The 26,824-nt window shown below is 56.9% G+C and overlaps 1 protein-coding gene across 1 annotated transcript in view; it reads right to left on the bottom strand.

Moving 5' to 3' along the window:
- The window catches only part of MCF2L (MCF.2 cell line derived transforming sequence like), a 140,944-nt gene extending 114,120 nt beyond the window's left edge, over window positions 1–26,824 (bottom strand). The window contains exons 1-2 of the mRNA XM_040624767.1: window positions 26,199–26,824; window positions 22,770–22,942 (exon numbers count right to left, since the gene is read on the bottom strand). Coding sequence (XP_040480701.1) covers window positions 22,770–22,938 — 169 coding nt within the window. The 5' untranslated portion in view covers window positions 22,939–22,942; window positions 26,199–26,824. The remainder of the gene's footprint in view (window positions 1–22,769; window positions 22,943–26,198) is intronic.

Here is a 26,824-nt window from a genome sequence, read left to right as displayed (position 1 = left end):
TTTCCTGCTTTGTCGAAGATTAGTTGACCGCAGAGTAGAGGACCCGTTTCTGGGCTCTCTATTCTGTTTCACTGATCCATGTGTCTGTTTCTGTGCCAGCACCATACTGTCTTGATGATGACAGCTTTGTAATAGAGCTTGAAGTCAGGCATTGTGATACCCCCAGCTTTGGTTTTCTTTTTCACCTTTCCTTCAGCTATTCAGGGTCTTTTCTGGTTCCACAGAAATTTTAGGATTATTTGTTCCAACTCTGAAAAGTGCTGATGGTGTTTTGATAGGCGCTGCATTGAAAGTATAGATTGCTTTGGGCGGCATAGATATTTTAACGATATTTGTTCTTCCAATCCATGAGCATGGAACGTTTTTTCCATTCCTTTTGTCTTCCTCACCGACACCTTTTTTCTCTTGTTTGCATGTTTTAAACAGATGTACTGAGGTGTAAGCGGTACACAAACAACCGCACGTCTTGACTTCGTCCCTCCTGGGGCGTCGCCCTCAGTGGCGGTCACAGACACGCCGCGGCCTCCAGGGGTGTCCTGTGCCCTTGCGCTGCAGGCACCCTTCCGGGGACCAGCTTCCTTACACGCTTCTAGTTCTTACTGAAGGTGGCGCTGTCCAGCCGGCCTCTAGAACTCACCTCGGATCCAATGGCCGTGCCCTCCCCTCCTGGCCCCTGTGCCCACCTGCCTCCCCGACCACGTGACTGTTGGATATGTCTCCCAGCAGGAATCCCTGGCCACTGGTCCATCTCCATCTGCTTACTGCTCTCCGCCTGAGGCCCTCCAGGGTCTCCAGTGTGGCCGCAAGTGGCAGGATTTCCTTCTGCTCTGGGTCTGGACGGCTCAAGGAGGCATGGAGAGACTGACCCCAGGCATGAGAACGTGGCTGGTGGGGTGCCAGGGCGTCCCCAAGGTTGGGGAAAGGGCCACCCTCTGCAAGGAGCAGAGGCCCTGGCCACCTTTGCGCCTCTGGGAGGTGTCAGCTGGGGCATCGCAAGGGGACCCCGAGAACAGCAAGGGAGCCTAAAGAAGCCAGAAGGGAGGGGACTGGCAACGAGTCCTGGGCAAGCTGGGGGCACTGCGTTTCTTGGCGGCACGGTGTGAGGCCTGGGAAACAAGTGTGTGGAGGGTGGAATGTGGCCCCTGGCTCCGGGCACTCACGGTCTCACTGGGTGATGGGATGAATGCGGGAAAGCTGACTTCAGTGGGGACATCACTTACGCTTAGAATCGCCAGGTGACCCCACAAACATGGCCAAACAAGGCACTGTTCGGAGCCAGAGCGTGTCAGGGAAGGGCACTCGAAGCCTCCGTCCCTCGGCTGCTGCCTGTTTCCGGCCCTGCTCTCCCAGCTCTGCCGGGCACTGGGTCTGACGTGCAGGCCTGACACCAGGGGCAGGGACCACGTCTGGCCCCAGCAGCCGGGCTCAGGCGGGGCGTGGACCCAAGACGGCACCAATCTCCCTCCAGGGGCTGTGGCAGGAGAGATCTGATGTCTAACTTTATGGCTCTGCCACGGCGAAGCCCTGAGTACAGCGCTCCCCCTCCACGCTGTGTGGTTGGTGGCACCGTGTGTGTCTGTTAGGGGCCACCTTCTCCGATGGACACGGACACCAATGGCTGAAACTTCTGTAGCTTCCAGTGTCCAATGGCCAACCCTCCATGTTCCTACAGGAGATCAGAGCTGAAAATATACCTTCCAGTTCACCAAGAACGCAACTGTAAGTACTGACTGCAAACAGGGCTCGCGGTGAAGCAGGTGTTCCAAGGTGAGCAGAGGCGCTCCGGCTATTGCCGAGAGGGGTACACCGGGGACGAGCCGAGGGCAGCCCGCCTGGACCGTCTAAGTGCCGGCTGCTGTTGGTTAAAACAGAATCTACTCCCCAAGCAAGCGTGTAGATGTCGTCTGCCTGGTTACTTTCTGCATGGAGCGCCCGTGTGCTCTCTGGCCGGTGGATTTGACATTTATTGGAAAGGAAACTGGTAACAATAGAGCCCAGTGATGGGAACGATAACGTGGCCTTGGGGACCCGCAGAACCGCGTCGTCCCAGCTCTGACGCAGATGACTGTGTATGTCCCCGCTCCGTGTGACTTCTGTCCAAAACGGTAAACACCGGAACACAACGATTCATAATTAGGAAGTCGGTTTATTACTTTGTTCAGAAAATTATTAGTAACAACTTTCAGTTTGATTTAATCTTACATTTTCAGATTTTTCCCCTCAAATGTGCACCCAAACAATCTATAAAATACTGAAAAAGGCCAGAGGGGAGGCAGGACGGTGTTGAGGACTCGAGCATTTTAAAGAAAGTGGAGACTCCTCTCCTTCCTCCCTTCGAGGGACGTGGTTAGCAGGGACTGCCGCCAACACGGCGCCTGCATCATCACGGACATCCCCAGAAAACCACCAGGGGGCCGGGCGTGCGTGTGAAACACCCACCAGCAGCAGGGGTGCCCACCGCCCAGGAGGGGGGGAGGCGGGTGTGTGTCTCGAGCTTACTCCACGCTGAGGCTCCGACCGAGGCTCCAAAAGGAAGAGGACGCGAAGCACGTGGCGGCCCAGCCGTCACCACGGGTTGGTCTGCTGCCTTCTGCCTTCCTTCCCACAGCGCTGATCTTTAAACAACGTGATTTAATTTTAGAAATGCCATTTACTCAAGCCTTAACTCAGTACTTTCCAAAGCTCAAGTCCAAGGTCACTGAAATTGAGTTACCCTACCTGACGTCTAAGCTTTCAGATCTGCACCTACAAAGCGGTAGCAAGTATTTACTTTTAGCCGGTCAAGGTGAGAGCTGGCTAGTCTCCTCTCCTTCCACTTCAGATACGATCCTACGACTTGGTGAGACCCTTCCAGGGCAGCCCTGTGTGTGGGCTTGTTGGCAGGGCATGAATAGGGCTGCGGATGATGACTTCTTTTACATAATTGTTGATTCACGTGCAGTTATAAGAAATAATCCAGACAGATCCTGTGTGCCCTTCCCCCATGACAGATGCAACGGGCAAAACTGCGTTGGATGTCACAGCGCGGATACAACACAGATACAGTCAACAGAGCATCCCATCCGAGTCCCTACACGGTCACACCCGGCTCCTTCCCGTCCCACCCCTGCCGAGCCCCTGGCAACCACTGATCTGTTCTCCATTTCCATAATTTCGCCATTTCAAGAACGTTCTAGAAACGGAACCCTGCAGACAGGCACACCTGCTTTATTGTGCTCCACGGATACGGACTTTTTACAAATGGAGGGTTTGTGGAGACCCTGCACGGAGCACCTGCCAGCCCCGTTTTTCCAGCAGAACGTACTCACTTCGCGTCCCTGTCGCACTTTGGTGATTCTCACGATATTTCAGATTTTTCATTATATTTGTTACGGTGATCTGTGATCAGGGATTATAACTTGTCAGAAGTTCAGATGATGGTTAGCACCTTTTAGCAGTAAAATAGTTTTTAATTAAGGTATTTTTGGACATAATGCTATTGGACACCTGATGGAGCACAGCGTAGTGTGAACGTAACGTTTATGTGCACAGGAAACCAAAAAGTTCACCCGACGCACTTTTCCGTGGGATCGGCTGTACTGCGGCGTTCTGAGCCGGCCCGTGTGTCTCCGCGGAGAGCCTGTGCGCGATTCTGGGGACTGGCTCCCTTCACCAGCTTCATTCCATGGAGACTGATCCAGACTGTTGTGTCCACTTCCTTCTCGCTGCTACAGAGCAGATAATGTTCCGTGGTGTGGACAGACCACTGGGTGTTTCAGCCGCTCACTCACCGAAGGACATTCGCGTTCTTTCCAGGTTTGGGCTATTACAAACAACACCAACAAACATTCACGTGCATGAATCTGTGTAAAAGTCTTCACTTCTTGGGCTAAATGCCCAGGAGTGCAGTTGCTGGGTTGCAGGACAGCGGTGTGTTTTAACAGACACAGGCGAAAGCTCTGCAGAGTGGCCGCTCCATGCTGCATCCCCGCCAGCAGCGAAGGGGTGATCCCGCCTCTCAGCACCCCCCCTGCACTGGGGGTGCCACTACTTTCATTGCAGCCGTTCTGGTAGGTGCGTAGTGGTATCTCGTGTGGTTCTATGTGCATGTCTGTAAAGGCTAATGGTGATAAACATCCTTCCGTGGGCTCTCCTGACGTCTGTAATCTGCCCCAGTGACTGGGCAGGTCTGATGCCCATTTGCCAACTGGACTGCCAGTTGTGCCGGTGAGCTTGCAGACGCCCAGGCTCTCATCAGATTTGTGATCTGAAGATCTTTTCCCGCAGGCTGCAGCTAGTCTGGCTACCCTCTGAACAGAGCCCTTTGCAGAGTGTACGTTTCTAATTTTGACAAAGTCTAATTTGCCAATTTTTCCTTTTATGGATCATGTTTTTGGCATCAGGTCTAAGAACTCTGTGTATTCCTAAATCCCAAATATGATCTACTCTATTTTTCCCAAAAGTATAACAGTTGTACACTTTGTTTAAATCTGTAATCCACTCTGAGTTAATTTTTATGTGAGGCATGAAATTTAGGTCGATCTTTGTTTTTGCCTCTGGATCTCCAATCGCTCTAGCTCAATTTGTTGAAAAGCCAATCTTCCTGCACTGATTGATTTCCCACCTTTGCCAAAAATCAGTTGGTCCCACAGGTGCCGGTCTGCTTCTGAGTTTCCTATGGCATTCCAGGGTCTGTCCCCCTGCCGGGAAGCACCCTGCTGCCCCAGCACACACAGCAAATGATGTCTTGATAGCAAGTGCACTGGCTCCTCCTTTCTTCTCCCTTCTCAAGATTGTTGTAAGGATTTTAGCTCCTCTGACTTTCCATACAAATTTTAGGATCATCTTGTCCATGTCCATAAAAAACCTTTCTGGGATTTTGCTAGAAATGCAGTCAATCAGTGTGGCAAGAACAGACATGCTACGCTCATGTGAACACAGTGTGTCTCCCCTTCACTGAGGTCTTGAGTCCCTACATAAGCACCTGCGGGGGCGGCACACAGCCCCACACAGCTTTTGTTAGCTGTATCTCAGTGTTGCATTTTTTCGAGTAATGTAAATAATATTGCATTTTTACTTTTGGCATCCACGTGTCCACTGCTGCAAATAGAAACACAATCGACTTGAGTGTTTATCTTGTATCCAGCAGCCTTGCTACCTGCTCTTGTATAGTTCCAGCAGTATTTCTGTAGAGCCTTTGGGAATTTTATAATTGAATAATTGTGTCATCTGTGAACAGACTGCTGATTCCTCCTTGCCGAGCTCCATGACCTGTATTTCCTTCTCCTGCCCTCCGCGGCTGAGGACGAGCAGTGACAGCGCATGCCTGACTGTCCCGCTCTGTGGGTACTCACTAACACATTAAGGAAGTTCCCCTGTATTCCTGTTTTTCTGAATGCGTGTTGAATTTTGTCAAATACTCTTTCTGTACTGATTGAAATGATGGTGTGATTCTTCTTCTTTCATCCGCTGATGTGGTGGGTTCCACTGATAAATGCTGAAATACTGAACCGGCCCTGCACGCCTGCAATAAACCCACCTTGGTCACCATGAATAACTCTTTTTACGTATTGCTGACTTCTATTCATTAACATTTTGTTATGGACTTTTGTGTCCATATTCATGAGCAATATTGGTCCGTAGGTTTCTTTTCTTTGTCTGGCATCAATATAATATTAGCCTCATAAGACAAACTGGGAGGGGCCTCCTTTTTATTTTATGGAAGAGACAGCGTAGGACTGATGTTACTTCTTTGAATGCGTGTTGGAATTCTTGAGTGAAACCATTTAGGTCTGAAGATTTCTTTGTGGGGGGTTTTAAAACCACTAACTCAACGTCCTTACTCGCCAGCAGGCTATTCAAACAGTCTGTTTCCTACTGAGCGAGACGGGCTAGTTGTGCTTCTCAAGAGGTGTTTCTTAGTCTTCAGTTCAACCATGAGAGGTCTTGGTGTGATTTTGGGGAGATTTATTCTAACTGGGGTTCTACCAACTTCTCAAATGTTTGTGTTTGTGTCTTTGGCCACGTTTGGGTAGTTTTCCGTCTTCTCTCCTTCTGTGACTCCAGTGGCGTGAATGTCAGGTCTTTCTGACCTGGTGGTTAGAGTCCCACATGTCCCTGAGGCTCTGTCATTTTCTTCCCAGCCTACTGTCTCCCTGCTGTCCAGATTGGGCAAGCTCGGTTTTATCCTCACGTTTGCTGGTTTTTGGGGTCTTGAGCGCATTGGTTGATGGTTTTTACTTTGGTTATCATATTTCTCACTTCAAAAATTCCCATGTTTGGGGCACGTGGGTAGCTCAGTCAGTTGAGTGTCTGACTCTTGCTTTCGGCTCAGGTCATGATCTCAGGGTCGTGGGATTGAGCCCTGTGTTGGGCTCTGTGCTCGGCGGGATGTCTGCTTGAGATTCTCTCCCTCTGACCCTCCCCCCACTCATGCACAAGCACGTTATCTCTAAACAAAACCAACGAAACATTTAAATACAGTGAGACGAGCACCCACCGTCAAAAACCAGAAACAGAAGAGCACCTTAAAACCAAAGTAAATGGATGGAAGTAACACAAGCAGAAGTCGGAGAACGAGAAAACGGGCAGATAGAGAAGACCCACAAAACTGACGGAACTCTAGCCAGACTGGTTGAAAGGAGGGGTTTCTGATTTCTGATGATGCTCACGATGTCACCGGCCGTCTGCTCCCCAGAGTGAAGGTGCACACAGGCCGCGGTGCAGAGCCTGGACACAGAACGCACTCCACCAGCACCCGCGAGTTCCCTGCACCCCCCCGGCCCAGGAGCTGCCAGGGCAGCCGCCACGCTGGGGTCTGCGGAGAGGAGCCCCTGAGGTGGGGGGTCTCCTGTTTTGCTGCTGGTGTTGAGAACAGCGTGGCCTCCACGTTGCTCTACAGCAGCTGGTGCCCCCGAGTCCTGCTCCCTGCTTTTCTACACAGCACACACCTTTACGCACGGCCCACAGCTCAGCTCCGTGGTCAGGAGCCTGGTGCCATTGGCCCCCACCCCTCCCCGGCCTCACTCCCCCTCCAGCGCCACCACAGCCAGCCCTGGGCAGGACCCCACACAGCCCTGGGCCCCGCTCCCGGGCTGATGGCGCACGCGCGTCACCAGCACCACGTCCTTCTTCCTGAAGGCCGCTTCCCATACAAAGTGATTTCCAGGTACCCACGAGGACGCCTCAGCGCCGACCCCAGCTCCGTGCAGAGCAGTCCACGGGCGGCTGCGTCCTCAGGGGCCGGATCCATGCGCGTGCAGTTCCCCGTGGGGCTGGCAGGTCGGGGCTGCCTCGAACACCGCGGTCCTGGCGGCACTGACATGAGCGGGAGGTGATTCGGGCCCGTGCCCTGGGGCCAGCATGAAGCAGACGGCTCTCGGCTTCTCCTGCTATTCCCTGGGGGCACACAGAGGTGCTCAGGTGGGGTGGGGCTCCCCAGAGCCTTCAGAGGCAGCCAGAGCCGGGCTGGGGCAGAACGCAGGGTCCAGGCAGCGCAGGCCGTGGGCGGAGGGCCCGGGAAGCGGGCACTGATGCCCCACCACTCAGACGGGACATGTTTGCTCAGCAGGAAGGGCATTTGCGTGAAGCGCCAAGGCTCCTCTATCCCGTTGCGACATTCCTACTAACTGTAAACACTGAACCTCTCGGGGCCTTGAAGGAGCGTGTGAGGTGCCTGCTGGCCACACTGCTCCCAACACCCGAGGCTGCCGTGGGCCACAGAGGTGGACGGAAAGTGCCCCCCCCCAGATGAACGAGGACCACGGGAAATCCCCTCTCTGTGTCCCCTCTCAGTCCCCATCTCCTGCACCAGAGCCGTAGGAAGAACCCAGGTCCACCCAGACAAACTCAGCTCACGCCAGCAACTCCACCGTGCTCGTGGGTAACTCCACGCTCTTGGAGAAGTCCTGATTGCCCCGCTCCTCTCCACGCAGGGTCTGGGGGAGGGGAGAGGGTGTCCATGCCCAGAGCTGGTGCTCAGTGGCTGGCACGGCCCAAGGGTCTCCCAGGCCCTGCTCTGGAAGGCTGGCCCCCCCTCGATCCCCTCATTCCACACGGCATCCCACCAGGGTGCCCCTCAGAGGCCCATAGAAGCTTGCAGAAGGTGCACTCAGGCTCTCACTGCCTGACCCTTCCCAGAACCTCTCCGGCACACTGGACTGTTGAAGACACTGGGCCCCGACCCACTTGCCCTCCATGCCCCTCGCCCCGATCCCACCCAAAGCCTGCCCGGCGTGCCCCCCCCACTCCTCGGGGCCTGCCTGGCATGCCCCCCTGTTCCCCGGGGCCCTGCTATGGACTGCAGCCTTGAGAAGCAGAAGCCCCTGCTCCGGGGCACACGCTAGCCCCGCAAAGGTACCGCCCACCTTTCACGCCCTCCATGGAAAGGCCTCCCGAGCAAGCCCCCATTGGGTTCTATACGCCCGGGCGTACGTTACACAGACCCAGGGGCACGCACCTACTCGTGTGTGCAGGGGACGCGTCCACAGCTGAGGATGGACCGCTGCAGCATCTCGTGCAGGCCGACTCTGACCCCTAGGGGACAGCCTGGGCTGTCACAAGCAGTGGTACCACCAGCCTCTGCTGGGCAGAAACGGGGTGCAGGCCGGCCCCACAGCGACCCGCCATCCACCCAGAGCCCGTCAGGCTGGGGTGAGGCCCTGGGGCTGGAAGCTGAGGAGCACAGAAGGGGGCCAGGGACCTGGGCCCACCACGCGCAGGGCACTCCTCCCGCTCACACTGAAAAGACAAACACACGACTACAACATGGGCAAGAGAACTGAACAGATGTTTCCGTGAAGAACACGTAACATGGCCGGTAACCACGCAAAGGGGCTCCGCATGGCCCGCCGTCCAGGAGACACAAAGCCAAACCACAGCGAGACACCGCATCACACCCACCAGGACAGTAAAAGAACTAAATAAATAAGACGGCCAGAAGCAGGTGTTGGTGAGGATGTGGAGACACCGGAGCCTTGTGCGCTGCCGGTGGGAACAGAAGGTGCTGCAGGTGCGTGGGAGGCAGTCTGGCGGCTTCCGACGGCTAAACCTGGAGTCACAGCACACCCGGCACCTCCTCCCCGGGCGTGCACCCAAGAGCCGCGAAGACACGTCCGCACAGAAACTGCTCGTGAACGTTCATGGCGGCAGGATTGACGATGGCCCAACGCAGGAACAACCCACATGTCCACACCTGACCATCAGGAGACGCGCCACGGATCCGCGCAGTGGGATGTGGTTCAGCCACAGAAAGGGACAGAGCCCCGGACACAGGCCGCGCCAGGACGAACCTTGAAGACATCACGCTCCTGGAAGAAGCCAGACTCATAGGCCTCGCACGCTGCGCGTGAGCGTTTCCACACAACACCCAGAACAGGTAAATCCCCACGGACCGAGTGCAGAGCCATGGCTGTGGGGGATGGGGCGCGACTCCTCACGGGGTGGGGCTTCTTTCAGGGGTGTCGACAGTGTCCTCAAGTCCATGGTGACGGTGGCCAACTCCACCAACAGCCTGAAAACCACTCAGCTGTACGTTTTAAAGGGGGTAAAAGTACCCCACGACCCAGCAATTGCACCACTGGGCGTTCGCCCCAAAGATACAGTAATATAGTGATCCGAAGGGGCCCCTGCACCCCAGTGTTCACAGCAGCCACGTCCACACTAGCCAAACTGTGGAAAGAGCCCAGATGCCCATCGACACCTGAATGGATAAAGGAGATGTGGTTCATACGTACAACGGAATACTACTCAGCCATCAGAAAGAATGAAATCTTGTATTTGCAACGATGTGGATGGAACTAGAGGGTACTATGCTGAGTGAAATAAGTCGGTCAGAGAAAGACAGTTATGTGATCTCGCTCATAACAGATGAACATAGGGGAAGAAAGGGAGACAAACCGTAAGAGACTCTTAATCATAGGAAACAAACAGGTTGCTGGAGGGGAGGAGGGTGGGGGATGGGGCAACTGGGGGATGGGCATTAAGGAGAGCACGTGATGGAGTGAGCACGGGGTGTTGTATGCAACTGATGAATCACTGAGCTCCACCTCTGAAACTAATAATACAGTATATGCTAATTAATCGAATTTAAATAAAACTAAATTTAATTTTAAAAAAATAAAGGGGGTGAAAGTCTAAGGTCTGTGAACTATGCCAAAATGAAACTGTTAGAAAAAGTGAAGTGAAGGACAGAGGAGGCAGTCTTCAGTCACGGACATGCACACACGCTGACACTCTCACACTCACCCACACGCACAGTCACACACGTCACACACACACACGCACTCACACGCACACAGCCCCGTCTGGGAGACACTGAGCTGTCACACAGACCCCTTCAGCTACTTTCTCTGTGTGTCCGGAAGCCGGCCAAGCAGCACCGGATGAGGCCGTGCTCCCCGAGGCGTCCTCCCAGTGGGACGGGTGGCCTGTGGCCAGTGTCTCACCTGCAGGAATCCCTGAGCGGAAGCTGCCAGCACTCCGTTCCCCGGTGAGCCTGTGCCCTCAGCCTGGCTGGAGACCCGCAGGTCCCTGACGCCTGCCCAGACCCTGACCCCTGTCTCCTGCACATCTGCTCGTCTGACCACCCTCACCGTTCTGAGCCCAGCGGCATCCCAAATGTGGAAGGTGTGCGCCAGGCCCACCTGCTGGTGTGCGGCGGGGGCGGGGGGGGGGGCAACCCCGCCCACTCAGCTGCCTGGGGAAGGAGGGAATTTGGAGCTGTCCCTGATGGGGCACAGGCTGCTTAGGAACTGGATGGTCCAGTAGGTGAAAATCAGGTTACCTACCGCTGAGTCCAGAAACACTGCGTCCTACATGTGACCAAACAGCATCTGTGCCAGATTATTAATACAGACGGAAGCAGTCAGCAGCTCCAGCGCCAGCACAGTCCCCCGCGATGCCTGGCCGCACCCTCCCGTCACACGCCAGCCTCCAGGGCTGACGTTCACACACCCAGAGGGCCACGGGTCTGCAGGTCTGAACAGCCACATCCTACTCACACTATCGTTAAATACCCACAGCTGAAGAGGCTGTGGGTCAAACCGTATGTCAAACAAGCACTTGTTGCCTAGTTGCTAATAGTGAGAAAGTGAGAGCCTGTGTGCGGGTCCCTGCGCTGTGGCTGCACGCGCCCCCCACCCTGCACACTCCCGAGGTCATCCCCTCTCCTGGCTCGCCTGCACTTCTCCCTGGGACCCCCGGCCACGTTCCTTTCAGTGTGCATTGAGGTTCAGTCTCGGTGCTGTGCCGGGGGCGGCCGGACGCGGTCATGTGTCTGCCACCGTATCACGCAGAGTGGCTTCCCTGCCACGTGCTCTCCGTGCCCCTCTCTCTTTAGCGCCGGATTAAAGCACTAAATGTGCTGGATGCACAGCGGGGTTTGGCGCACTGGGCGATTCCGAGGACAGCTGCCAGAAATGGGCAGGTGCAGGGGTCCGTGTGGATGTAAATTTCGGGCTCTACTGGGGAGATAGCCAGGAGCGCGACTGCTGGGTCGCGTGGGAGAGCACGCTCAGTTGTGCAAGAAACGTTGCTTCACCATTCTGCATTCCCGCTGCAGTGACCGAGCTCCTGCTGCTCCTCACGGACCCCGGGGAGGACGGAGCCAAGAAGCAGGGCTCACGTGAGCGGAGGACGGGCTCACAACAGCAGGAAGCCAGGCAACGGGCTGCCAGCCCGAGGACCGGGCACAGGGACGGTGCCGGGCTCTCCACCCCCACGCCCACGCGTGACGCAGACTTCCTCACCCCCCAATTGTGGATGGGGGCACTCGGGGACGCCGAGCAGGGGCTGATGGTCAGAGCAGACCTCAGGGGCTTGTCTGCTGCCGGTTCTGACACCGTGTGCGTGAAGCCAAAAGGCAAAGATAAGCTCTGCCTACCTCACAGACTTCAGCAGGGGATCTACAGGGCTCACCTGAGTTTAAAATCAACTCCCTGCTGTCCTGTCCAGAGGGATTTTGCTAACACACCGCGGTGGGGGCCGGAGTGGCAGGCCCCCATACATGGCTTTGTCCCATTTCCTGGCCTGTGGGGGCAGAGCCCCAGCAGGATGAGACCCCCGACCGCACCCCACGGCAGGCTCCAGTCAGCACCCTGAACAGACAGCTCTGCTGCGGCGGGGTACCAGGAAGGAGCACCAAGGACCCAGGAACGGACCTTGGCCACCGACGGGAAAAGCAGAATCAACTAACAGAACTCAATCTGGAGGCAAGGAAAGCGGATGTGGAAAGACTGCGCCTCCCAGTCTCCGGGCAGGACGCGGCCCGCGGACGTATCTCACGGGAAAGCAGAGAGACGCCCGAAGACCAGAGCCAGGTGAGCCTCTGGTGCGCACCTGCATGGAGAGTCGGCTGAGGCGATTCCCAACGCCGGCCTTCCGAGAGTCGGTCCCGGCGGAGGCTGGTTAGCGTCTCCCGGGTCTGCGTGCACAGGTCCCAACCTCAGACAGCCACCTGCGGGCCCAGAGAGCTGGCCGGAGGGTGGGGGTGGGGACCCTCATCCACTCACATGCCCAGACGAGCCGCTCGATACAGAACACTTCCTGACGGGTGCCTGACACACACACATGCCCGTTCCCAGTATGGGCCGGTGTCACAAAGCTTCCAGAGACTTCTCTAACATACGGTCCTCTTCTGGTGCAGGAACCACACCCATTTCATTTCAGGCACATCGTTGTCTGTGCGCCCCGGGCAACAGGACAGTCCACTCGAGCTATTAAAAGAACCTCGAAATGCCAACCCTCCCATAAAACAAACACTGGGAGCAGGAGAGTCATTGTGACTTTTTCTTTGGGGAGGGAGGGGCAGAGAGGGAGAGAACCTCAAACAGATGCCCCACATCATGACCTTTTAAGAGGGGGAGTCACCACTTCTGTTGGGAAGGTCTGGAAACAGTTCCCGTGCACTCCAGATTGCGTCTTTGTGAGCCACAAAGAACCGTGGCCTGCTTGATGGAAATCACGTCCGTGGAGAGTCTCAGGGAGGTAACGCGGTAACACAGAATTCCTTCCGACCCCGAGAGCGGCCGCACTCAGGAGACAGCGGAGCACAGTGGGCAGGGGTCTCCAGCACGTGGGCTACGTCACAGAAGAATGTTCCGTAAATCAGAGAAGTTCCAACATACGCAGAAACAGCGAACACGTGAGCTGCCACGGCGTCACCAGCACATGGCCCGGCTCTGTCCACGTCCCGCCACCTGCCGCGCACCTGGACGAGTCCACAGCAAAACCCGTACATCGGCTTATCTCCGTGTGCACAGCCGCCAGTCTGCGTCCCTGAAACAGGGATCTCCGTACAACACAAGCACGACACAATCCATCACACGTGGCCACAGCGAGCTCACGGTTCTCCCCTACCAACCCCAGTGTGGGGCTGCTCCCCAGGTCGACAGCTCCCTGGACTCACATGACCCTCGTCAAATCCCGCCTGTCCCTGACATCTCCGCAGGCACCTGGCCCCATTCCACAAGAGGCTGTAAGTCCGCATGTGTATTTAACCACGGCTCAGGAATCCAGCTGGGCCCAGGAGACACACAGAGAGGTCACGTGGGCTTCTCTGCCGACCCTGTCCCCCAAATGCCTCGCTCTCCGGTATTGCAATAAGCTTCCTGCGTCCAGCCTCAGGACCCGAAAAAGTCCAAAGTGTATAAGGGACAGCTCCAGGAGGGGCGGGAGGACTCGGCACAGAAACTTCAGACGCTGGGAAATGTGGTATTTCGTGAGAAGGCACACCGCTACCTGGTGTGTCTGTTTATTTAAGAAGAGAAAGACAGAAAGTCATTCCACTCACGTAACTCAGCCACACCGAAGCACCTGACCGAAGAGACGTGACACGGAGAAGTTGTACTGGCTCCCGGGACCCTCGAAGCACGAGGACACGTAAGCCCGCGTGTCGGTTACACGTCGTGGTCTACTTGGTGTAACGAGGACTTGCCCTCCAGGGTCCCAGCTGGAGGGAACTGAAAGCCGCTCGCTCAGCACCGAGAAGAGGTTTTAGACCAGCTATGGCAAGGCTGCGAAAAACCAACCTCTAGGAACAATGACAATCAGGATTTCCATAGTTCACATGCTTTCCGTGTTTTTCAAAGCATTTCAAAGTATTTTTTAAGACGGTATTTTTACGTGGTCTCTATACCTAACAGGGGCTCGAACTCACAACCCCGAGATCAAGAGTCGCATGGTCACGGACTGAGCTGCCCGGACGTCCGTCAAAGTATATTGTCAAAACATAACAGTGCTTCCTAACACTTTTGGTATGAAAATGTCATTTTTTTAAAAGATTTTATTTATTTATTTATTTGACAGAGAGAGAGACAGGCAGCGAGAGAGGGAACACAGGCAGGGGGAGTGGGAGAGGAAGAAGCAGGCTCATAGCGGAGGAGCCTGATGTGACTCGATCCCATAACGCCGGGATCACGCCCTGAGCCGAAGGCAGACGCTTAACCGCTGTGCCACCCAGGCGCCCCGAAAATGTCATTTTAATATAAAAACTGCCAACTCTTATCTTTTAGAATGCATAGCTGGGGAAAGGCCACAGACTAAAAGTTGTAATGTATAATTGTGTACCTTTAAATGAATCTGAATTAATCAACTAGTCTACACGCATCGAGAGAGGATAAAGGTACAGCACAGGCTACACTGAGTCCAAACACCAATGTCAGAGATCTGAGACCCCTTCCACAGAGCATGTGTCCAAGGATCAGGGGCCAGGAGTGCCAGGGGCAGGGCGCATGGCCGATGGGGGTGCACGTGGGGAGGACGGGGTGCACCTGGGAAGGGCCCATGGGGCAGGGCGGCAGGACCGGAGCTGGGGGGTTGGGCACTGGTGCCAGGACTGAGAACTCCGGTGACTGGGGGGGAGCTCAGCTCCTTCACTGGGAAGATGGGTCCCCATCATGAGGACCTGAGTCAGTGCTTCCGTTAGGTCTCTTACCTAGAAGGCTCTCGAGTCCCACTTTTGCTAAATGAATTAATATTGTCTAACTATCCAGAACACACCACCTGTCTTCGTAGTGTTTGCATCCGTAGTGCATCTCAAGGGAACTGACCAGAAGAAGCACAGCAGGTGAATGACAGGGTCACCGTCTCTCCTTATCTGGGTCTCCCTAGTCAGCTGACAGGAGAGGTTCCCCACGCCGCACGTGCCCCAGACTTGAGTTTTTCAAACCGGCCTTTTCCGGGGCTCGGCCCCCCTCACCCCTCTCCCAGATGTCTCACTGACAAAGATGTGCCCTCCACACGCAGCCCGGCAAGGACGAGGGTCTTGTGAGCCCTCAGCCTGCCGAGGGTGGGAGCCCCTTCAAGTGGACGGCCCTTGCGTCTTGCTCTCTTTCCAACGTCCCAGATTCCCAAACCCTAAACTTCAACGGAGCTGGTTTCCAAAAGTGATGTTCAGATAAACTCCTGCCGTCCCAAAGCAACTTGCTCAGCCTCTGGAGAGCTGCCGGCTTCCTGCCCTGGGCTGAAGTTTTAGGATGGAGGGGGGTGCTGTCTTAAGTACTTTTCCCATCCCTAACATACGTACTGGATGCACTCCTCGATCCAGCGTGTCTCCTTGATTTGTGATTGCTAAGAATTACGAGATGGATTCGGCCTTTGAGAGGTTGGTGCTCAAACGGGAAAAGTGACAAACACTCAAGTAATTATCTCATCAACAGAAAAGTGGCAAGTTCTCTGGACAGATGTGATTAGTGTCCCTGGGTCCTTCCACTAAAGGGCAGGAAACGGGGCACAGGAGAGGTTGTGTGAGCTTGACCTTGGTGGGGTGTTAGAAAAGATTTCCAGAACATATTACACTCAAACATCACGCTGCAGAGAAGAAAGAAATGGTAATTAGATAAAATCTACATCCTATTAGAAGAGTGATATTGTGGGGCACCTGGGGGGCTCAGTGGGTGAAGTGTCTGCCTTCAGCTCAGGTCATGATCTCAGGGTCCTGGGATTGAGCCCCACGTGGGGCTCCCAGCTCAGCAGGGAGTCTGCTTGTCCCTGTCCCTCTGCTCCCCTCACTTGTGCTCTCTTCCTCACTGTCAAATAAATTAATTAAAATCTTTTAAAAAAAACACAAAAACGGTCAGGTAAACCCTTGAAAGGAGCTATGAAGTGAAATGAACCAGATAAAAAGTTAAAATATGCCCCAGAGCCCCAGAAACTAAAGCTGAGGCACCAGAAATTGAAACGCAAACAGACCAATGATGCGGAACAGAAATTCCAGAAACTGAGTCAAATACACACGGAAGTTTAATATATTTTCATGGTGGCATCTCCGATCCGTGGAGTGAAGACAGAGAGTTTAATAAATGGTATCAGGACCACCAGGTTAGAAAAACAAAGTGGGATCCATACTTGAGACAACACAACAAAATAAACCCAAAGGGGTTAAAGGTTTAGATGTAAATAAAAGTCGTAGAGGGAAAATGGGTGAATTCCTTTACAACCTTGGAATGCCAATGCCTTTTAAACTATAACTCAACATCCAAAAGCCACAAAATACTGGAATTCAACTACATTTTTAAAATGGCAAAGAAAGTCAAGACAACGGCAGTCTGAGAAAAAGTACTTCCAACGCAATCACAAGGGCCAATCTCCCAAATTTATAAAGAGCTCCTAGAAACGGTCAGAGACAAGCAAGCCAGTGAGAAGATGGGCAGCAAGAGGCGTAAGCAAGTCTGAAACCAAGCAGGAGGCTCTCGGGGTCTCTGTGGGACAAGCGCAGGTCACACCTGCGCAGCGGGACGGCCCTTCTCTGCCCTCAGACTGGCCAACGCGGGATGGAGGACCAGCTCCCGGGAGCCGCTGCGGAGAGTGGACGGCTGCACAACGGGGTCCGAGCACAGCCGCCACTCGGAGCAAAACCAGGAAAGCACTTGCCCCCCCTCCGCCTTGGGAACCCGGAATCCACACACCAGCACACGTACAAAACACCATCACCCGAGGTCACTAACCGCAGCGGCGTTTGCAATAGCGGGAAAGGAGAAGATCCCAAGCGTCCGCCAAGGAGTACTTGGTCGCACAAATTCACGCGAACGTGAGCTGTTTGAGGTTGAAATGTGTTGTACGTCCTAGGCCCATCCCCTGGCGCGGCACTCGCCTGTGTTCCTCTCCGCGAGGACCTGCGAGGACGCGACGGCAGGTGCGGCGGATCTGAAGGCTGGCACGAAGAGGCTCCCAAGACCCCAAAGAGGACAATCTGACCCATTTGAGCAGCTGTGATGGATTAAAATATATCAAATATTTAATTTTCTTACTTCTGTTAGAAACAAGACAGCAGAACTAAAGCAGACGCTGGTGCTAAGCCCCTGTCACCAAACTGAGACTTAATTACAGCTTCGGTTCCCCTGGAAACAGGGTGACCAGCACCAGTCAGTTGGGGACCCGCCAGATGGACGCCTGAGCAGTGACCCTGCGATCACCACCCGATTTCCTCCCAGAGCAACTTCCTCGTCGCCTCTCCTGCTCCTAAGGAGTCTCTCACCTTGTCCACCTGCTCGAGCCCCTTTCCACCTGCTGGGTGGGACGCTGCCTGGTTCAGGACCCTCCAGCAAAGCCAACGAGATCTCTTAAACGTATTCACTTCCATTTTATTTTGTGAGAGTTTAAAGTGATAGTTTGAAAGCCCTTGGGAAGATGCTAAGCGGAAAATCACTGTCCTAGAAACCGGCAGATAGAAGGGAAAGATCCAGGCCCGTGTACCTCCCGTCCTGCAAACCGTGCCTCGTGGCAACGAGGACTTAAGGGGGACACTTCTGTGCATTAGGTGAATTCCAGCTGATAAGAAGGGAATTCTCGAGAGAACGAGGACACTGCAACTCTCGAGAGTTACTTGATAAATCCGAGCAACGCTCACCGCCGGCCGCTAACATCCCAAAAGACAGGCCAACACCACGTGCTCGTTGGAAGGGCATCGCCATGACGTCTAGTGGGCACCACTAGGGCACCCCAGCCCCAGGAGCTGGCTGAGGTTCCGATTTCTAAGAAGACACAGGTCAGTGCCGCTCTCAGGCACAACGGCGGGCGGGGGTGTCAGCGGGCTGGGGTGCGGGAGGGCGTCATCTAAACAACGGAGCCGCATCACCAGGCTCCTAACACCGTGATTTCACTTTTCCCCAATCCTTGTTGGTATAAATCATGACGGTCAGGAACCGTGTGGCCCCGGGATCACCTTAATCCTGCAGCCCACGTCCTAAAGCACATAATTACACAGAAAACCACTAACTTTCTGCAAAAATGCAGAATCAGTCCTGCTGCTGGCGCGTTACAGTGGAGGCGCTGCTGGGGGGTGGGTGCGTGGGGAGCGGGCCTCAGAAGTGAGCAGCCTCCCGGGCATCCCTGTCCCCGTGAGGGGCTTTTCCACCGGTGTCCTTCTTCCAGGTTCTGCGACCTGTCACGTCTGTCATAACTAACGCCAAGTCAATTCCACGCGGGAGAGTGTATCTGGGAGGTCCCGGGGGAGCAGAGAACCGCGAGGCTCCCAGGGCGTCGCGGGCCATCGGGGGCTCCTCTCGCCGGGTCCCGGGGGGCTGCCTGAGAGCCGCAGGCGTGCTTTCCACGGCGACGACCAGCGCACCAGCTGGCCCCGACATTTGTGGATCCGTGTGCAGCAAACACGCTCCCTGCAGACGTGAGACTCCGGCTAGCTTCCTCCATAACATGCGTCCAAGGGCCAAGACCAAGGACCAGGAAATGGTAGAAGCGCGGGCTTCGTCATTTAGCACATCACCTAAGTTCTGTTTCCACAAACACATTTTCTCCTGAGAACATGGCGCCTGGGACGCGAAACCACCAAGGCACGCGGCCTCCAGGCAGCTCCGCACAAGCAGCTCGCTCTGCGCCAGGCGCCCGCGGCTGGGGCCCGCACGCCGGGAAGGGCAGTGACCGCCCCAGAAGATGGCATGAGGCTCGGGAGACACACTACAAGCATCCGTGTGACCAGGCACCGCGTGATTCACCTGCCCTCCACGCAGCGGAGGCCGCGGGCCACGCCGGAAATCATGGAGACCGACAGATGGCAGCTTCCTTCCCAGCATCGGGTTCCTGGGGTCATTTTCACTCTTCCCAAAGTGCATTTCACTGTCCCTGCGAAGTTGTGAGGGCCACGTCAGGCCGGCCCAGCCCCTCCTGCAGCTGGGCCGCCGCCTGCCGCGGGGACGCCCACACCTCCCACACCGCCTCACGCCCTCGGCACGTGCAGGGATCAGGTCCAGCCGCAGGAAAGCCCTGACGTTTCGAGGGCTTTGACGACACGACGGCAACTTCACGACTCAACCTCCTGTTGCCGACAGTAACCATTCGCTTTGCACCCCCGTCAAGAATCGGGTTTTATGGACTTTTATCCTCAAAACGTTGCCCAGTACCTGTTCCAGCATGATACTCCAAGGTTTGCTGGCGTCACTGCAGACCTGGCTAACACACCAGAGCAGATATCACTGTTGGAAGAGCACACCGCGGAGCAATGGCATCCAATGCCAGGGGGCTCGCGGGCACCAGCGGTCAAGCCTCGCAGACTCAGCACGTCCGCGGTGACGAGGAACTGCCACCCGTGACACGTGCACCTTCCCGTGCTCTCACACCCGAGGTTTCAGATGACAGAGGGCCTTCAAACCCACCCACCGTTCGCAGCCACGCCTTCCCCGCCGGACGCCCGCCTGTTCGCGGAGGCGCTCAGCACAGGCTGGAGTGGCAGGAAGGTCGGCGGGGAGTGACCACGGACGCTGGGGCTCCACCCATCCCTGCTGGCACGGAGTAGGCCGCGACACACAGAAGGCGGAGAGCAAGGACTCCAGAGCCGGACAAGCTCGGAACCTCCGCTTGCTGAGATGCACGTGTGCACGCGTGTTCCTGCGTGTGCGGGTCTGTAACACATCACCGGCACCTCTAGGACGCCTGCCTTCCCGGGAGCGCGGTGCCGGTTCATACGGTTTGTTCACCCCCCACCGCTCCCGCGAGGACACAGTCTCCCACCTCAGTCCCCGCCTCCTGCCTCTCAGTGTCCTAGCTGCTCACTGGGCTCCGTCCCATCCTGCGTCAGCCGTTTGGCCAGAACCGGACGGGGCGGGAAGGCCCGGGCCTCGTTACTCCCTGGAACACCAGTGCCCCCACTCTGGGACGGTCAGCCCGGTGCCCGGGTGCTTGACAAAGGCCAGCCCTGACCAGTCATGGACCAGGTTCGTCGGCAGAGACAGCGGCACCCACAGGGCATCGTGGGGGGGGGCTCCGAAAGGCTGGGCCAGAATGGAGGGGTTAGCAGAGACCCCTCGCCCGTATCCAGGGTCAGCGTGGGCCCCCAGAGAGACACCATGCAGAAGAGCATCGGCTGCGACTTGCTCCCGGAAAGACAGCTGTGGCCCCAGGGAAGGGGGGGAGGGACACACGGCTGGGGTCCATTCCAGACTCCAGCCAAGACTTGAGCCCGGGACTGGCCCAGGAAGGAGACCCTGGCACTGACCTGAGGTGCTTTCCCCTCCACCGAGCGGAGAGGCGGACTGACCCTCCATGGGGCCATCTCACAGCCACTGTGAGCAGTGGCTCATGGGCCCCCAGGCCAGGCCACAGGCGGCAGGCCTCCGGAGGCCATCAGCGGAGCGCTCCACAGAGGGAGGCCTTTCCCATGCGGCTGTGGCAGTCAGGGCAGGCTCTGGACCGCCAGTGGGCACCCGGGAAATCTGAGACTGGACAGAGGGTTACAGACCCACTATGCGCACTGGAAAACAAGCTAATCAGGGTCTGCCCCACACTTGCCTCATCCCCTCGGCCACCAGCTCCCTGCTAGCTCCACAGGGAGCAGGGACAACGGGAAGGGCCTGGAAGCAGGCTACCTTCCCGTCCACTGGGAAGGGGCTGTGGGGCCCCAGCGGGCCTCGTCCATAGAGCAGGACCCACGGCGGCCGGGGAGGTCTGCAGCTTCGGGGACAGAGGAGGAAGCAACAGCAATGCCAGTGAGAGCGGAGCTGGCTGGGCATGGCTCTGACCCTGTCCCCCAAGCATGCGACACCCTGGGCTCCTCGCTGCTGCCCCTGGGCATGGTGCCACCATCACCACACCATGGGGAGCCTTCCCACTGCACGCTCCGGGCCGCTGAGCGACAACCAGAGTCCAGCCCCGGTGTCCCACTCTGGAGCCTCAGACACTGTGGCCCAGCTGAGCACGGAAAGACCAGATAACCTTCCATCCGTGAAAGTCAGAGCTCCCGTGTCCACGCCACGTAACCACGCTCTCACTAAAGCAGGAAGCACATGGCCTTCCCAAGTGCCCTTCCCAGGGCAGGCGTGCCGGGTGATGGTCAGTGCCGTCCCCAGTCCTGTCGCCAGCCCTCTCCTGCCCTCGCCTTCCCCGGAGGTGGCCGTCCCACCTCCCCGCTCCCAGTGCGTATAGCACCAGACAGCCGGGGACCGCATCCGGGCAGTGAATCAGGACACGCCCCGTCTCAGGGACACTGACTTCAGCCTCCCGCTCTCCAGAAGTCACGGACAAGGGAAGGGACAAAAATCAAGTTTCTAAACCGCAAGAGTAAACAGAGACGCTGGTGGGGCCACCACACCAGAAGGAACCACCCACCAGCCAAGTTCAAATGCCCGAACGTGTTCACACGTGCAAGGGTCCGTGATCGGAGCTGTGGCTCCGGACCGCTGGTCTGCGGTGAGCACGAGACACCGCCATCGGCAGGACAAACACACGCAGACACAGACTCGCAAATGCCGAGTTGCAGAGACGGCACAGCTACCCTGCTCACCTGGGGCACCCACAGCAGCGCGGAGACCCAGACCCGGCCCGCGAGGGACACAGCCCCTGATGGACCCGGCCCGCAAGGGACACGGCCCACGAGGGACACAGCCCCTGATGGACCCGGCCCGCAAGGGACACGGCCCACGAGGGACACAGCCCCTGATGGACCCGGCCTGCGAGGGACACGGCCCATGAGGGACACAGCCCCTGATGGACCCGGCCCACGAGGGACACGGCCCATGAGGGACACAGCCCACGAGGGAGGCCAGGGACGCCTCTGCCCAGCAGTCCACTTACAGCAGAGGCCAACTCAGCGCAAGACCGAGGAAGTTCCGAATTCAGAGCAAGGGGGTGCGCTTCCTGTGCTCCCAGAAGCCTGCCTGGCTCCGGTCCAGCCCCGGGTGGACGTTTGCCATCCCATCCGTGCTGTCCCCCGGTGGTCAGGATGGGGAGCAGTGGCAACAAGAAACTGAGTGCAGACGGTCCTCACACCAGGGATCCAGCCTCTGGCTTCCGTTATGCGACGGCCAGGAGCTCGCGGGAAGGCACCCGGGCCTGGACCGGGGTCAGGCTGGGCCCTGAGGCACGCGGGGCTCTCAGCCCGTGTGGGTCACGCTCGCTCTGTCCTCCGGGCACCGGCCACTGACCTGCTGAGCGCTGAGAGCTGGGTCCCACCAAATCCGACAGCAGCTCCCATGGTTTTGAGAACCGAGGCCAAGCCTGCGGGCGGCTGCCCTCCAGCCGCCCTGTGCTCCATCTGTGACCCAGATGGACTTCTCTCCTCTCGTGTCAAACCGCTCATTGGAGCAACCCCCAGGACCAAGTGAGGAGCGTCTCAGGAGCCCCTCACCGGGCGTGGGCAGGTAATAGCCGCGGGCTTGCAGCCGGACGTCGCAGGGACGCCACGGGGATGCCGCGGGGACGCCGCGGGAACACCACGGGGATGCCACGGGGACACCATGGGGACACTGTCCGCCCAAACCCAAAACACATTTGTCTACAAGGACAACAAGAGCTACGTGCAGGACGTTGAAACTCCGGGTCAAACGAGGGTTTAAAGCCGTCCCTACCTGGGGGTGAGTGTGACCCCTCCGCTGGGTCTCTGACAAGCCTGAGGACGTCAGGTACGTCGATCTGAGGGTCACCTTCTTCCTTTTCGGCCTCATCGGCTCGTCTCCGGGAAGAACGACGGTTGTGTCCGGTTTTCTTGCGCAGGACAAATCTCCAGCAGTCAAACATGAGTCTGCAGTGCGGGAAACAGATTTTCAAAGGAACATGAGCTCACCCTGCCGAAGAGAGCGGACTCGTTTCTCACACGAAGCCCAGACAACCAGACACAGGCTCTGTAGCGTTTGTTCAGAAACGGAGGGAGTCTGTTTAAGCGGAAATTCATTCTCCTCCATGAATTTCTACGGCCTCAGCGTTCAGTGAAACAAGCAACCTTCTTTTCTGACACTGACCCGGCATAAAGGTTGCATAAACAAAAATATTACTTACTTCTGCTTAAGAAAAACAAAGACCTAGATTTCCCCCTTGACATTTAGGCTCTTGTTTCAAGGATATAAAAATCCCCGATTCCCTGGTTTCAAGGTCACGGTCTAATTCACAGAACTGGCAAACTTTCAAAACCCCTGCTGACGGCTTAGTCAGATTACCTAAAAGCATGTGAACCCCTCTGAGCAGAGAACGTCCTCCCGAGTTCCAGAACAAACATTAAGGTACGATCCATGAAAATCCAGCCAAAGAAACCAAAGTCAGGTGTTTGGGGGGCGGTCCTGAATGTGCACAGACAGTTGGTAAGGACACTTCAGACAGAAAGTGCCGGAAGTCACGTGCGGGCCCACGGCCCACCTTGCAGGTGGCTCCCACCCCGAGATTCGGTGCTTGTGTTCGAGCACGTGTGTGGTCTGTTACGACTCCCCCCGTTGACTCGGTCCTGGCAGGCCCCGTCTTCAAGAAGAAAGATGGAAAAGATTGGACGTGAACAAGCCTCGTTTGGAGTTCCACAAACAGTATCACCTTTCCACCTCACGGTGTATGTTCTGCCGGATGCGGTCGTTGGGTGGGTTTGTCCCGGCCTCAAGCCACGCCCCACCAGGAGGAGGCCACCGCAGGGCCGCACACCACCCTCTTCCGTTCCTCCACCGAAGCCCCTCGGGGTCCCAGCTCAGGCCAGCCACTCTCCCCCTAAAGTCTCTGCCTGACCGCCTGGCGCCCCGGCAGCCAGCCCACCCTCCGCGCTGTTCCCAGGTCTGGCTGCCGTTCAGACCCCCGCGGCAGCTTCGGAAGCCCGCCAGTGCCCGCGCACCAAGGGAGGGGTTTGGACGAGCGGGGAGCCGAGGAGGAGCCTCTCCTGTCTTTGCAGGGAGTAAGGAGCCGCCACCAGACTGGGGGTGACTCTAGCTGGCAGACACACAGCCTGGTTCCCAAATGCAGCAGGCACCACCAACGCCACAGCCCTGCCCAACGAGCGCCCCCATTTCCGCCCCCTCTTCCTGCCAACGCACCCCGCTCAGGGTGCCTGTCCCACAGTGTGCACCTGCCCCTTTGTTTTTATTTCCACGCTGCTGCTCCCAACTTGCTTGTTACCTACGCGTGTCCTTCATGTCACTTCTCCGGGCATGTGCTTCGGGGCCCTGTGACGCTTTCTTGACCTCTCTGCCCAGCACCAGAGTGAGGAGCCTTCATGCCGAACCCGAGGGACAGGAGCCACTCTCCCCCGAAAGGCACTGGGGGCACTGCATTTGGGGCTCGTCCCCGGATACTGTGCCACTTTTCCAGGACAAATGAAACCGTGCTCCAGGAAGGGCGCAGACAGCGGCCGCAGTCAGACAGAATCTAATGATTTCCAATTGCCTCAGTCTGGCCGTCACATCAAAAAGTAGGAGGCACATTTCCCTGGTTAAAACAAAACAAAACCCAAAACCCTGTTTTTTCCTCCTTTCTTCCAAATTCTGCTCAGAGACTCTCAAACACCAGCAGGCTGATGGTAATCTTAAACCTCCGGACGGAAAAGAAAAGGCCCTGTGTGTGAGCCCACCTTTGTTCCCAACACCGGCCCAGGAGAGCTGGGCTCCAGCCCCTCCAGCCCGGCCTGCAACCCGCCCCCCTGTGGGACATTGCAAGTGTCACCCCTCGGTCTCCTGTCTTGAGACCCAAGTAAGATGAGCCAAGGTTTGCTTTTAATGAGTTTGTTCTCAAAAGCATGACCTCCGCCCCCCCTTGGCTGAAGGACACATGAGGCCATCCCCACTTCCACTGGCAAGGCCCCGGCCACCCTCCTCTCCTGGTGGGTCAGCCCTGTGCACCCCGAGGACAGCTGGCGCCAGAGGCCTGGGGGGTGGGCTCCTGCCCCAGGACTGTAGTTCTCCAGCAGCTCTGGATACTGCCCCCCACAGGACGCTCCCAGGCAGAGAGGCACAGAACGGGGGGGGGGGGGGGGCATCCAACAGTAGTTTCCCACAGCTAATGTCACCCCAAGGGCACAGAGCTCAAACCCAGATGGCAGGCCCGTTCACTTTAAAAATCTCCAGGCTGGAGGCGCCTGGGGGGCTCAGTCGGTTAAGCGTCCAACTCTTGGTTTTGTCTGAGGTCATGATCTCAGGGTCCTGGGATCGAGCCCTGTGTCAGGCTCCACACTCAGCAGGGAGTCTGCTTGAGATTCTCTCTCCCTCTCCCTCTGTCCCTCCTGTCTGGGCGTGCGTGCGCACTCTCTCTCTCTAGAATAGATCTTTTTAAAAAAATAATAAACAAACAAACAAGAACGTCCAGGCTGGCATAACCACCAAGCATCGAACTGTTGCTGCCCTCTGGCTCTTCTGTCTCCCGCTGAAAAGGCCCCAATAGGCAGCGAGGACCCGGAGCAGTGACAGCCACCAGGTCTGGTTCTGTCCCTCTCTGGAGTCCAGGCGTCCCCCTCACAGCACACAGGGGACTCAGGGGCTGGGTGGCAGGGATGTGGCCAAGTACAGCGGAAGATCCAAGCCAACCAGCGTCACCCGCTCCCCCTTCTGCTGGGCGACCTCCTTGCACACCTGCTCCGTGCCTCAGCTGAGGGCATCAGGCAACCCTGCCCTCCAGGAGCTCGGAGCCCGGGAGAGCGGCCCGTGCACCCGACATCTGGGCTCGGTATTGCTCGCACTCAGTGCCGTCACTGGACCCTGCGAGGGCCCCATGAAGGGACCGCGCATTCTCACTGACGAGACCGCTGCCTGCGGACAGGAAATCTGCCTCTGCCTCCCCCAACACCAGAGAAATGCACTGAAAATGCAAATATCACAGCCGGCAGCATTGCTGTCACTCATGACAATTGCACTGTCAGTTACAAGTTGCCATTGTTAAATACATAGTATCATAATTTAAAAGCAAAGAGGGTGGTTCTAGAAGACAGAAGTGGAAGGTGGAGGGGCATCGTCCTTCCCCCTCCCCTCCCCCCACTAGACCACAAAGTCGAGCTCTCCTAGCATTTCCTGGTAACCATGGAGTATCGGACATCCTACCGTGGGCTGAAAGTTCCGGAAGTTTCACTCAAGGAGGTCAGGAGGAAGCGGGGTTATGTCCCCATCTCAAATAGGAGCATGCCACAGACAGGCTACGCCAGCCTGGAGCCCATGGAGAGTCTACGAGCCCCTGGGCAGCCCACAAGAGGGGGCCACCCTGGCCTCTTCCAGTGGCCACGCCAGCCGCCTGCGAAGGCAGCGCCAGACTCCGCCCACTCCCTGGCCCTCCCACGAGCAGGCGCTTGGCCTGTGGCCGCTTGTGCAGGTGTTCTGCCGCATCTTCTCCCGCCGTCTCCAAGGGACGGGGCCCCACGAGTCTCCCGCCTGCAGAGCTCCGCTACCGTTCTCGTGAGCAAATCCAAGAGACGAGTGGAGCAAACGCTCGTAACTGCTTCTCCAGGAGCCTCGTCAAATCATACGACGGCCACGAGGTCAGGGACCCCGTGCTGGTGGTCAGGCGCCTTCAGGGCCGGCTTGTTTGCGGCCCCCACACACTCTGCACTCCTCTGCTCCAACTGCAACGTTCTCTCCACGTCCCAGAAGTTCAACAGCCTGGCCGCCGAGAGCTCTCCTTCCACGGAGACTGTGATCTCACCTCGACACGCCCAGATGCTGCTTCCCCAGAT

The sequence above is a fragment of the Ursus maritimus genome, unplaced genomic scaffold, assembly GCF_017311325.1.
Source record: "Ursus maritimus isolate PB19 unplaced genomic scaffold, ASM1731132v1 scaffold_10, whole genome shotgun sequence".
NCBI lineage: Eukaryota > Metazoa > Chordata > Mammalia > Carnivora > Ursidae > Ursus > Ursus maritimus.
The sequence above is the reverse complement of the archived record's forward strand: the minus strand, read 5'-3'. Positions and strand labels throughout refer to the sequence as shown.